Raw genomic sequence first — 13062 nt, forward strand, 5'->3', positions numbered from 1 at the left:
CCCCCAGGCAAGGGAATATTTGGTCGTGGACAGGCAGCTCAACTTCGCCTGGATGTCCTGCTTGCCAACACTTTTGAGGGCCTGCACTGATCCACAACCTCTTTGCCAAGGAATAACACCAAATTGTTTCAGGGAAGTTTTTGTGCTGTGAAAATCTTCTGCTTCTCTTGCAGTTGGTCAACTTGAAGGTTGGTGCCAAAACGAGGTCCTTTCCCTTGCCCCAAGGACCCTTCCCCTTGCACCATCATCATCAGTTGGCCATGGGGTAAGCCAGGTCAGGGAAAGGTTCTGGATGAAACCAAACCCAACCCACAGGTAGCTGATCTAAGCTTTCAGGAGAACAGACAGGTAATGCAGAGGTCATAACTACCCATACTGTCACTTCCCAGCTCCGTGCCTACGAGACACTGGTAGGAATCTCCAAAGCCCTATGCTGAGGGATTTTATGGCCTAGGAGGAATGACCAGTGGAAAGTAATTGACTACACTGAACGAGATCCAGTCTTCAGTGAAAGGGGGGAAAGATACTGGAAGATGGAGATTCTCCTCCTCGGCTCTGCTCAGGTGAGACCCACCTGCAGTCCTGTGTCCAGCTCTGGGTCCCAGCACAGGAAGGAGGTGGAGCTGCCTGAAGTGGCTGCAAGAGAGCTGGAGAGGGACTTCAGTCAAGGGCCTGGAGGAACTGGACAAGGGGGAATGGCTTCTCAGTGCCAGAGAGCAGGCTAGATGGGATATTGGGAAGGAATTCCTCCCTGTGAGGGTGGTGAGGCACTGGCACATTACCCAAAGAAGCTGTACCTGCCCCATCCCTGGAAGTGTTCCAGGCCAGGTTGGACAGGGTTTGGAGCCACCTGGGCTAGTGGAAGGTGTCCCTGTCCATGGCAGGGGGTGGGACTGGATGAGCTTTAAGGTCCCTTCTAGCCCACACCATGCTCTAGGGACCTGGAGAGCTGTGTGAGAAGAGCTCGGCAAAGGTTTCAGATGCCAGAGTGGAACAGCAGAGGAAAAATATAACTGCTTTTGCCCGTAAGAAGAGCTTCTTCACTCTGGAATTACTAGCTATTAATGGAGCTGCATCTTGTGATGCTCTTTATTAATGCTGTGGAAGCATCTAGAAACACCCAACAAGATCAAAGCCCTGTAACAGCAGCTCCTGCAAGGGCTCCTGAGATGGTTTCTGCCCCAAAGGCCAGAGCTCCCTATGGGGGGGAAGAGTGGGAGGGAGTGAGTCCTTCCCCAGACCACTGCATGCCTCACTGGGGCACACAGAGAGGCCTCCCACATCCCAGAGCTCTGCCTCATCCCTGAGGACACACAGCTTCAGTGCACTGGCTAGACTGAACTTCTAAGGAGAAGTATTCAGGCACAAAAAGCGACTGTGCCCCCAGTTCTCCTGACAAGGCCCTGACCCGTGCTGTGCTCTACCACCTGCTCGGGCTGACATTCACGGGGCTGAGGCTGCCAAAGGCTTGGGCACATTCTAGCCAACTCCAAATGCCACTTTGTTTTCTAGAGACACCATTTTCCTGTGTTTTACACAGTCTTACCCTCTGTTACTGAAAAAAGGTCTGTGTGTGATTCAAGGTCAATTTACTGCACAAAGGACTTGGTTTCCTGTTATCAAGCCCAGACTTTCATCAGAGTAAACATCCCCTCACTGCACGTCCTGTAGAGAAACACAAGTAGCATGAACAGAATATAACATGACATGCTTGGAAAAGAAACCAGTACCTTATATCTGCCTACCACATCTCCCTTCTCCCTCTGGTGTGTGTTTGCTCAAAGCCCTCCAGGACAGGTCTGGAGGTTTTCTTGTAAACAACAGCAACAGGCCTTGAGCCTTCCTGAAGGATGTTAAATCATAGAACCATAGAATGGTTTGGGTTAGTTTGAATTAAAGACCATCCAGTGCCAACCCCTGTCACGGGCAGGGACACTTTCCATTTGACCAGGTTGCTCCAAGCCCTGTCCAATCTGGCCTTGGACACTTCCAGGGATGGGAGTGTTGAATATACTGATCACAGTGCATTTTAATTCCTATTTTTCTAGCATCAAACCAACTCCCCAGTGAGGTATTCACACAATTAGCCAATCGATTCTGCAGTAGGTCATTGATGCTGTGGTAAATGCCATACAGGCACATCTGGCACATGGATACTCAGGGTGGTGTTTCCTATGGAAAACTCTTCTGAGGCTTCGGAATCTCAGCTCAAAGGAAACATCTATGTGCCAACCAGACTCAAATTAGCCTTGGAAACTGATTATGGAAAATACCCCAGCTCAGATGCAAATCCCTCTTACTTACCTCGTGATGAAAACAAAAGCCTGGTAAAATTTTACTCATCCATGAACAGAAAAGACTTTGCCTGGCGACACACGTGGGTGGGATTCCAGCAGGGTGACATTATGCTTTTGGCATGAAGACCTTGGCCCCCAAGAATGACAGCCCTGTGGCATGACAAACACAGGCCACAACCACATACTTTACCTGCTGACTCAAGAGGAAGAATGCAGAACCTACAAAAATTAATGTTCCAGCCAAAATCCTGAGATGGTAATCTCAGGGAACAGCCCCTCAGGTAAAAGATTTATGATTAGAATTACACTCGTGAAAGCATTAGCTGATCTCTAATCACCTTTATAGCAAGGTACAGCCAAGGTATTTCACTGGTGTCACTTCCGAAATCCACTGGAGGGAAAAAGTGATCACTCAGCTCATTTGGACAGCGTTACAGTGATTTTTGCTTCACCACCATGGATAGAGCCCCTCCATGCTCCACTGAAATCAATGGCAAAACTCTTAACTGTCCTGTTTTAAGCACAAAATCACCTTCGTTTCTTCTGCTCCTGTGTCATGTTTCGTTTCTCCTCTCTGCAGCTCTACCAAAACTGAAAGAGCAGCAGCAGCAATCAGATCAGATAACTTCCTAGGTTGCCCACAGCACTGGAAATCCCAAAAGAATCCTCTGTTTTCAGGTGAAAACCAAATGCTGCCACCTGCCCATGGCTTACTGAGCAGTGCAGGGCACTAGGCTTAGTTTCTTGTCGAGGACAGGGCATTTAAGGATGTGGTTGAGACGATGCATTTTCCGTTTGACTTCAGTTTGACTTTCAGTTTGAAACAGAGCAGCTACTTGTTAAAGGCCACCCCAGAAAGAAGGAAGGATTTTTAGAAGTGCCCCCAACCTGTCTGTGACTCGGCAGGTTAAGGATATCCACCCCACAGCTATTAACCAGCCTGTGGCTGTGAGAAATGAGAACAGGTTCCCCTTCTTCACTGATTTTCTGAAAAACCCTGGGGAGCATTCACTTTCTCTTCAAGAATGTTCCCAATATTCTGGGTTTTTTTTAAGCAGCTTGTAATCTTAATTGCTGTTGGGATCTTTGGGCGATCAAAGAGGGGATGGCTGTGATTCTTTGTGTTCCTCACTCCTGCATTAGCACCAGGATCACATACTCATTTATTTTGGTTGAAGAGGTAACAGTCTCCTTTCACTGCACGCACACAATTACTGTAAGCATGCAGGGGACTTGCCAAATGGTGCATGAGGGGAGGAGGAGAATCTTTGAAGAAAATTGTTCAAACGTAATTCAGTTCACTAATTGGCAAGGGACCGTTACTAACGAATCGCTTCTGTTTTATGTCAGGAGTGAATCAGGTTGATGATGTGTAACATACATTAAGTCAGTTAATGAGTATTAACTAGAAATGTGAGTGAAACACAAGAAAAAGGTGGTTTTTTTCACCTTTAGCTAGCCAAGCAGAATCACTAATAAATAAAAGGATATGTGTAAGTGGCTTAGATGATTCCAATCTGCAGTGGAAAGACTTTTCTTAGAATCTGATGGTAACCACAAGTTTGTGGGAAAGAAAAATCAAACGCTTACTGCGGCAGTTCATCACCACTTACTTTATTTCTAACCAAGCCTGAAATGAAAATGACTGAAAGTCATTACCGTAAAATAGCTGATTAGAACCCAATGTGAACCACACTGAGCCCTGGCCGTGGCTACAGGACCAGGGAGTCCTGCAGCAGACACTGAGCCCTGGCCATGGCTACAGGACCAGGGAGTCCTGCAGCAACTAAGCCATGCCTTGACTTTGTGGTGGCTGTCAAGCAGATTACTACACTTGCACTGGGGACAGGACACTTGGCATCTCCCAATCTGCACCAGGCAGGCTACTGTGCCCCTAAGCCTTGGGTATGGTGTTGAAGACTACCTTGCTGGAGCAGCCAAAATCACAGCCATCCTTGACTCTCACCTCAGTGAAGGACACAGAGACATGACACAGCTCAGGGTGCAGGCAGGAGCCAGGGGGCTGAGGGAGTGTGGCAGCACAGAGCCCAGCAGTGCCAGGGCAGAGCCATGAGGTGACAGCAAGCTGCAGCTGTCCCCACAGAACACAGGTCACTCGTGGATGCACAGGCCTGACAGCAAACATGGTTACAAAACCCAGGCAGAGGGAAGGTTTCTGGCTCGCTCTGGCATGTGAACAAACTGGCTTATTAGGCCATAGGTGCAAAAATGAGGGCACGGGAGTGAAAGTGAGGATAAAATGGAGAACTCCCATGTGCTGCAGGTTTTGTGAAATAGGCATCAGGCCATGAAACTTGTCAGACACTGCTGCAGGCTCGGGGCCAGGCCGTGGAGGGAGGACAGCTGTGGGATTACCATTAGCATCACAATGCATCATTGGGATACCTGAAGACTGAGCACCTCGAGGGGGCTCAGTTTGGGCATTACCTCAGCTCAGTCAGCCAGGGCCAGTCTGGCTTTCAACTCATTCCAGCCAACCAGAGTAAGACCAGAAGGGTCTCAATCCCACCTCCTGGTAGCTTCAGGCAAGGAAAGAGCACTGTTCCAGCTGTGAGGAAGAGCCCCGAGGTCTGCAGCCAGCCTTAGTGCTGGCACAGTAGTGACACCACAGCATCAGTGATGACAGGGAACGCGGTGTGGCACGGGTGGCTGAGGCCCTGCAATCAGATGCCCTAGACACTACGGGTCAGCTACCTGCCAGATGTTGTTCTCCTTACCTGGATTTGCAGCCACAAGATATCTTTATTAAAGCTGGTTTTAAACAGGGTGTGCTGCAACACAATTTATAGCCCTTTGGCACATGGTGGGTTGCAGGTTTAGAAATAAACTGATAATACAGTCATGGCAACACTACTTACAGAGACAGAAAAAAACCCAACCAGCACCAGCAGAAAATGTGTATAGATTGGTTTATCTCTGTACTCAGTAGAGATAAAACCCTTTCTTGAAAAAAAAAATCTATGCTCCGGAAACAGCAGATAGGATGAAGCACAGTACAATCTTGTGAATCATGAGACTTGTTGCTTGCTGGCATCAATCCCTCAGAGTTCATCTTGAAACAGTGCCATTAAATATGGATGACATAGTGGCACAGGACAGTCCAGCCCCAGAGAAGGGAATTTAGCCAGGGATGGGCAAGGGGTGTGAGGGAGAGAGGGAGAAAGAACCACACAGACACTGTTCACAAGGAATCATAAATTCTCAACTTTAGAACACCAAACAAGTGCTGCTGGTTGACACTGTCCTGACAATTATGGTGCTTGTGGTCCCTTTGCAATCTGAAACTTTCACAAGACAAACAAACATGCAGAAATACACATGAGATATGGAAGGGTTAAACACTGGGAGAGAGGAAAGGTCTGCACCAGTCAGATGACAATGCAAACTCACACCTTCCAAAATGTATTGTGTGTCAGAATGGACATAATTTCCTGCCCTTCAGAAGCGGCTTCTCTGGTTCACTGACCTTCCTTTTCTTCCCGGGTCCTATTACCTCTTCCTGGCTGAAGGCAAGGTTCAGGTGGCTTATCTGTAAGAGCCATCAGAAACAGAAATCACTCTCATGGCACAGGCTCCTGTTACAGGAGTCTGACAGCTTCCAAATCTGCAAAGTTCGTGCCTGGAGCCTCCAGGGTTTGTTCAGGTGATCCTGTTCTCCAGAAAAGCAATTACGCAAGGAATCAAAACTGGAGTACTGGATAGAATTGGCACTGCAGGAGTTGTGCAAGCAACAGGTTTGGCTTCAGGGACAGAGAATGGGTTTGGAGGCACAGGGAACAGGACCCATCTCCCCACTCCTGACAGAAGACAGCAGGAGCAAGGAGATCTTTGAGGAATATAACAGCTGATAGGACACTGGCATGGAAAAGAAGGGACACTCATGTTAAATTTGAGATCACAGCCTTTCAGGAGTAGACACAGTCCCTCTGTACATCAGTGAATTCAACAAGAGCTGATCCATCTCAGACTTCAAAACCTACCTGTAAGTCTGTGAAAAGTATCTAAGCCAAGCAAGCTTTTTTCCAAAAGGCTTAACTTACCTCTAGAAAGACACAAACCTCCCCCAGAAATGTTCTGGACCTAGAAACCAAAAGGTTAAAAGACACAGACATATATATGTGAGACTATGAAGGAGTCAGTCAATGGAACAGGCCATTCAGACAGGCCACAGAGAGATGGACAGCCAGAACGACAGCTGAAGTGTTGGCTGTGCCAGGGGACAAACTCACTTCTGTTCATTATCACATAACATATTTGCAGTTCTATAATAATAATCTGGGGCTGTTGAGAGCAACGTGTGCTGTCGCCCACCCAGAAGGGACAAAGCACACAGTCTGGAAATGTGACCTTTCACTGGAGCTCAGCTGAAGGGACACACCACAGCAAAGCACTCCACCTTCCCTCCAAAACAAAGTTCATTTGGGTGACAGTAGGGTGAAAGGAGAGGGAAAGGAGTGCTAACCAAGTTCCTGCTCCAAACCAGGACTACCTCGCTCCAGTTTCACCAGTCTGGTAACTGAAGCAGGATAAGCACAAGGAGTTAACAAGAGTTATTCCAGAGTGCATCCTGGGGATGAGCACAAAGTCTCCAGATTACAAAATGTGGTCATTACAGAATTCCCCACTCACGTCACCAAGACTTGCTTTCCCTCTGACCTTGGGATGAGGCTTCAGCAATCTCTGCATAGCAATGAGCTTTCTAATGTGTGAAATAACTCTGATTAGGGATTAACAGCAAAACAGCTTGAAAAAAAACCTCACTTCGCCTCTCTGTTGTGTGCCAAATTGTTTTGCTTCCCCTCTTCCCTCCTCTTCATTATGAGCAACACAATATTGCTTAATGCAAAAGTACAATTTCCTTTCCCTAAAAGCAGAGAAAAACAAGAATGTTCCAAAATGGGCAGGGCAGGTTCTCCCTCATCCTGCACACTCAGGCTGACAGAGCTTCCAACTGCCCAAGGCGTGTCTGTTTGAGGACGGAGTGATGAGTGGGTCTGTGTTACAGCTCCTGACCTGATATCCAGCTGCTCCAGCTGGCATGTTAGGCAGCTATTTACTTTCCTCTCCCTGGCATCGTTTTAACCTGTCTGCTTTCTTTTCTGAAGTAAAGGGCCCAGAGGAGGAAACGCTGCATCCCAAACCTCTGCAGTGCTAACACAGCTGCAGGGTTTGTTCCCTGGCCTGCTGGCCACACAACAAAGCAGGGTGATGATTCCCAGTCTCCCAGCCCCAGTCACCTGGATGAGGCAGCTCTCCTTCTATTTCAGCCTAAACCGCATCAGCTAGAGCTGGTGCTTTTATTTCCGCTATTGAGGAACAGATCCTCCCCAGACCAGACAGCTCCTCAGGGAAGATTTTACCCCTTTGCTATTCCCCCTGAATTTTCTGCATGGAGGGGATACTTGTGAGGTGGAGAAATAGCGACAATGAGCAGCTGCTTGCACTCCAACTCTCCCCAGTTTTCCTGCCCTTTACCACAGGCAGCACAAGCACCTCGCAGGAACCTGAGATGAGGAGAGTGAAAACATCCATGGAAGCCATCGAGGGCTCTAGAAAAGCACTATTCATCCCTTGAATGAATCAGATGTCAACAGTGCAAAGTATTTCACCAAAGGCAACACGTTCTGGCCTGTCCCTGCCCAGCTACAAGTTCATGTAGGAACTCAGACCCAGGAACAGACCCCAAATCCAAATTCAAGTCCCATCCTTAACCAAACACTCCAGCTCCTTCCCCTGAAAGGTTGCTCTAAATGGGATTAAGTCAGATACTATGCATGTTTATTTGACTTGAACCAGAAAGTAAACCTCTTCAACGGTGTGGTGAGAAGCAGGAAATCCCTCCCATTGGCTAAACACACAATCAAAGCCTCTGGAAGTTCATTAATTCTAATTTTTCCCATGTCCTGGGATGCTTGACCTGAATAACTGATGAGAGAGCTTGCGCTGTGTGAAGGTTGCTTTGCCTCTTACACAACTTCAGCTCCAGGGATGAGCCAGGTGCTATAAAAGCAGGAAGGGCAAGATGCAGTGCCTTGCAAGGGGCTGACAGGCAGGACAAGTCCAGATCAAGTATCAAAGGCAGGAGCAGATCCATGACCTCCTGACTCTGAGTCCAAGGTGGAGTTCAGGGTCTGGATCGTACCATGAACACACAGTGAGTGTCAATCTCCTGTTTTACAGTACTGAACTATGTGTTAAAAAGTAATAATTTGCCACAGGAATTTTTCTGTAGAACTACAGCTAACTTGTGAATCATACAAGTGTTACTAATTTCTGGCATAAACCTCCCAGGACAGCTGCATGTTGTCTGGAGAAGATATCAGGCTAAAAATAGATTAGGCTTAGATTAAAGCCTTCCCAAGGCAGACTGGTGGACACAACGGAATGAGCAGACCACAGCCACACTGCTATTCTTAGATAGACACAATCAGGACCTAGTTTTGTGCTCTGCAATTTGCAATCCCCAGTGTGTCCCCACGTATTCCGGCCAAAAATTCCCAGCATAAATCGAAGCAAATTTACAGCTCTCCTAACGTGTTTTGCTTCCCAAAGCATCCTATGCAGAACAGCTAAAATTGCACAAGAGCATTGGGCTGTGTCCCTCTTTGTCCCTTGCCTGCCTCATGCTGAGGTTTGGCACTTGGCAAATTTTATGCCCTCAGAAGAGTTCCCTTTGTCTGGGACATGGAGGGTTTTGTTTGGTACCTTGTAACTGTCCTGACAAATTCAGAAGCACATGAATGTCAAAAGAAGTGCAGTTCCATCGAGCAAGCTGGAAGAATAAGGACTGTGAGACAAGATTTAAGTGCTGAAATAAGGCAGAGTGACCCTCAGGTGTCAGGGCAACCCAGTTTGTGTGTCATCACTGGAGAGGTTAATCAGAGCGAGCCAGTGCCTGATGCACCCTGTGACTTCAGCTGCAGCTACCACTGACTCAACAGCACAGCAAACTCTTGCCACTTGCAAAAATCAAGCCAGTGACTCTTTAAATTAATCCCCTAAGACCTAAGGCATGGCTGGTGAGGGCAGTAATTCCCACCTGCTCACTGAGAGCTGGTTGCTCCGTGCTCCCCAAGCATGGCTGAAGTCAAGGTTCCTAGGACATATCATGGTGTCAGCAAAAGGAGGAGAGGAAATGGGCACAAACTGAGATCACACAATCATGGAATCAGGATGGTTGGAGTTGGAAGGAACCTTAAAGCTCATCTCGTTCCACCCACTGCCATGGGCAGGGACACCTTCCACTAGCCCAGGTTTCTCTAAGCCCCACCCAACCTGGCCTTGAGCACTTCCAGAGAAATATAAGAAATTCCACTCAAACATAAGGACAAACTTTTTTCTTCCTGTCCGGGCAGCCAAATACTGACACAGGGAGGGTATGCAGTCTCCACCTTTGGAGATATTCCCCACCTGAGTGGACAAGCTCCTGAGAAACCTGCCTGGAGCAGGTGGCTGGACGTGCTGAGGTCCCTGTGCCCTGCCAGCCCGAGGCTGCGCGGAGGCGGTCGCTGGTTACCCTCCTGACGCAGGAGCACTGGCTGCTATCAGTTTCCAGTAACGCGATCGCACTGACATCAGTGGAATGAATCCTGATCTCCATCTGTGCCCGTGGAGCAGAATCATGCTGGTTAGCATGAAAGCCAACTTACGCAGGTGGAGAATGAAAGACCCTCACTGTGGTGCTGCTGTGGAAACTTGCCACGTTCGTGTCCCCAGGAAGCCATGCCAGCACATCACTGGCTGCTGCCACCAGTGCTCTTCCTTTTCCTTAACTCAGTGTTAAACCTCTGACATTCAATGCCACTTCTTTGTCACAAACTGGGAGTCTCAGGCCTGCTCTGTCTCATAGCTTTGAAAGGCCAAAGAACAGATTTTTCCAGAGTATAAAATACATGCTTCAAAAACACCTGTTGAAAACAAAATGATCCAGCCCTCTCCTGCTAACCTCTTTCAGACCCCTCAGTCACACTGTACACTGCTCTGTGCCAGCTGTTCTGATTGCTGGACCATGATCCAGTATGCTTCCCAAAGCCAGAAGCCTTTCCCTGTATGATTCCAGCATTGTAACCAAGGAGAAAGGCAATGGACACTCCTTCTGCCCACTAGGCTGCTACCCAGCAGGCCCTCGTGGGATATTAGATCTGTCCAACCTTAATTTATGTGGATTTCTCCAGAGGGTCTGGTTCAGCAATGCATGGTATGAGCACATGGAGCGGCAGCCAGCACGGAAGCGCCACGTCTTCCTGCGGAAGTCCCTGGAGGAGCTGCCAGGGAATCTGAGGGTGTAAGGGTTAACTCTCCCTGGATCTGCAGGGTGATGGACTTCACCTCTGCATGCAGAGATCACTAGGAAACTGTTTCCTGCGCACTAGACAGGGATAACTCATGGAAGGGATGAATGGCCCCAAGATACAGCTAAGGATCTGACGTGAACTGAAAGAAGCCAGGAATTTCCTGACCTCCCTGTCTCACTCCTCCCAGAATGGCCCGAGCTCACAGGAAGGAGAGGCAAGCTCATCTCTGAATCTTTCTCTCTTCATTGCTTGCATCTGTGTAGCTTCAGCTGGGTTGGAGGAGAAAATGTTCTGGGAACTTCTCATCAGATACAGCTCTCTTGATAGACAGTTAGAGATAAACCTTGCTTTTTTTTTCTTTGCTGCAAAAGTTCAAGATAATGACATTGCCACAAAAAAATGCTCTCCTATCGCTCTGCAAATGGCAGGCTTCACCCTTCAACTGCTTTCTGTCATGGCACTTCTAAACGTGGTTTGCCTGGGAAAAATCAGACAACAAAGGTCTTGATCTCCAAGCTGTTGTTCTGCAGCTGAACCCACTTGCACTGACCTTCACTCCCAGGCAGAAGTTGTGTACAACATGGTGCTCAGTGAGGCATGGGAATCATGGAATGGTTTGGATTGGAAAGGTCATTAAAGACCATCTCATTCCACCCCTGCCATGGGCAGGACACCTTCCACTAGAACAGGTTGCTCCAAGCCCTGTCCAACCTCATCGGGAAACCTTCCAGGGATGGAGCAGCCACAGCTTCTCTGGGCAACTTGTGCCATTGCCTCACCACCCTCACAGGGAAGAATTCCTTCCCAATATCCCATCTAACCCTGCCCTCTGGCAGTGAGAAGCCATTCCCCCTTGTTCTGTCCCTCCAGGCCCTTGTCCAAAGACCCTTCCAGCTCTTTTCTAGCCCCTTTAGGCACTGGAAGGGGCTCCAAGGTGTCCATCAGGGTGACCATGGCCTGGGCACCAACAGGACAAGACCCCTGGCAAACACAGCAGGTATTACTGCATCATCCGTGACAGACTATGCCCACACTGGCTTCCACCACTGCCCCAGACCCTCTGAGAAAGAGGACATTGCCAGGTAGCCAAGTGTTCTGTGTGAGGAGCAGCAGCTGGAGGCCAGACAGGCTGTCCTCTGAGAGCTAAACCAGCACTGATTTACAACACTTAGGTATGAATGTCTCCCCAGACATCTCTCTTGCAGACAGCTCCTGTTAGAAGAGCTGATCCACATGGCAGGAACATGTCTGCAGCAGGCAGCGAATTGCAGGCACAGTCCCTGAGCTCCCACTGATCCCAACGGGTATGGCCACACAATGCCAAGTGTCAACACCCTTCCCCATGGCCCACAGCAGCCTATAAGTACTGCCAGTCTTGCAGCAGGAGCAGTGTCTGGCAGCACTAATGAAGGCAGACACTTCGGAGGCAGAGCTGCCTTGTGCTGTGCTGATACAGCCACACCATTCCCAGCTTCATCTTGCTCAGGGCAATTCCAGGCTCTCTGCATGGCTGCCTCACTGTGCTCCAAGGACCACCCCAGAACTTCAGCCCACAGCTTCCTGATGGGAGATAAAAGCCTGCAGAAGCGTTCACATAGTCAGATTTTACTCATCTTCCAGTTCAGTTTCATTCCAAGCTCATTCCACTGCAACGTGTTTGCTTACATGAAGACAAAGCTGACCAAAATCAACTTGCAGGACAAGAACATTGAAGGATTCACAAGAGGATAAAGGAGTTTGCTGAAGAAGTCAAGTTATCCTAAGTTCAGTGCAGGACCTCACTCTCATCAGCAGATTTCTATAAGCTAAACCAATGGGCAGCAATTCCCTATTTAGCCCAACTCTTCCCAACTCCTAGAATGCCAGTGGAAGGTCGGAAGATGCACAAAGATAGTGCAGGGGCCCAAGTCCTTGGCTGATGCAATCAGCTCTCCCCGGAAGCCAGCAGAGGTGAGCTGATTTACATGCTGGTGTCTACCTCCAGATGATTAAGCACAGAGATGCTCTGCTGGGAAAGGGCAATCTCTCATTTGATCCCCAGGATCATCAATCATGAGATTGCAGATAACAAGCCAGTGGAGTACATGGAAATTTTTCCCCAGTCTGCAAAGGCCTCTGTCAGAGACTCTCTGAGGCCTTTCTGAAAGGGCAGTCCTGGCTCTGACTGGGCAGAAGAGCTGCTTCTCTTTTGGCAGCTCAGCATCCTTTGCCTCTCCCACTTCAACTAGATAAAAATAAGCCTTTAATACTTTCATTCCTGGTTTTCCTGAAGAGCTATAGGTCAGGAAGATAATGACCAATCCTAGATAAAAATAAGCCTTTTATACTTTCATTCCTGGTTTTCCTGAAGGGCTATAGGTCAGGAAGATAATGACCAATAAACTCAATTCCAACAGCACAGTTTTTATTTTTGGTAACCAAGGAATCAGAAGGATTCACTCTGGATGGAG

General features: G+C 48.4%; 1 protein-coding gene across 1 annotated transcript in view; it reads right to left on the reverse strand.

The window, feature by feature from the left end:
* Window positions 1–5730: 5730 nt before the first annotated feature.
* HORMAD2 (HORMA domain containing 2) overlaps window positions 5731–13062 on the reverse strand; it is a 21443-nt gene continuing 14111 nt past the window's right edge. The window contains exon 12 of the mRNA XM_009084388.1: window positions 5731–5847. Coding sequence (XP_009082636.1) covers window positions 5731–5847 — 117 coding nt within the window. The remainder of the gene's footprint in view (window positions 5848–13062) is intronic.

This window comes from Acanthisitta chloris, unplaced genomic scaffold, assembly GCF_000695815.1.
Source record: "Acanthisitta chloris isolate BGI_N310 unplaced genomic scaffold, ASM69581v1 scaffold12571, whole genome shotgun sequence".
NCBI lineage: Eukaryota > Metazoa > Chordata > Aves > Passeriformes > Acanthisittidae > Acanthisitta > Acanthisitta chloris.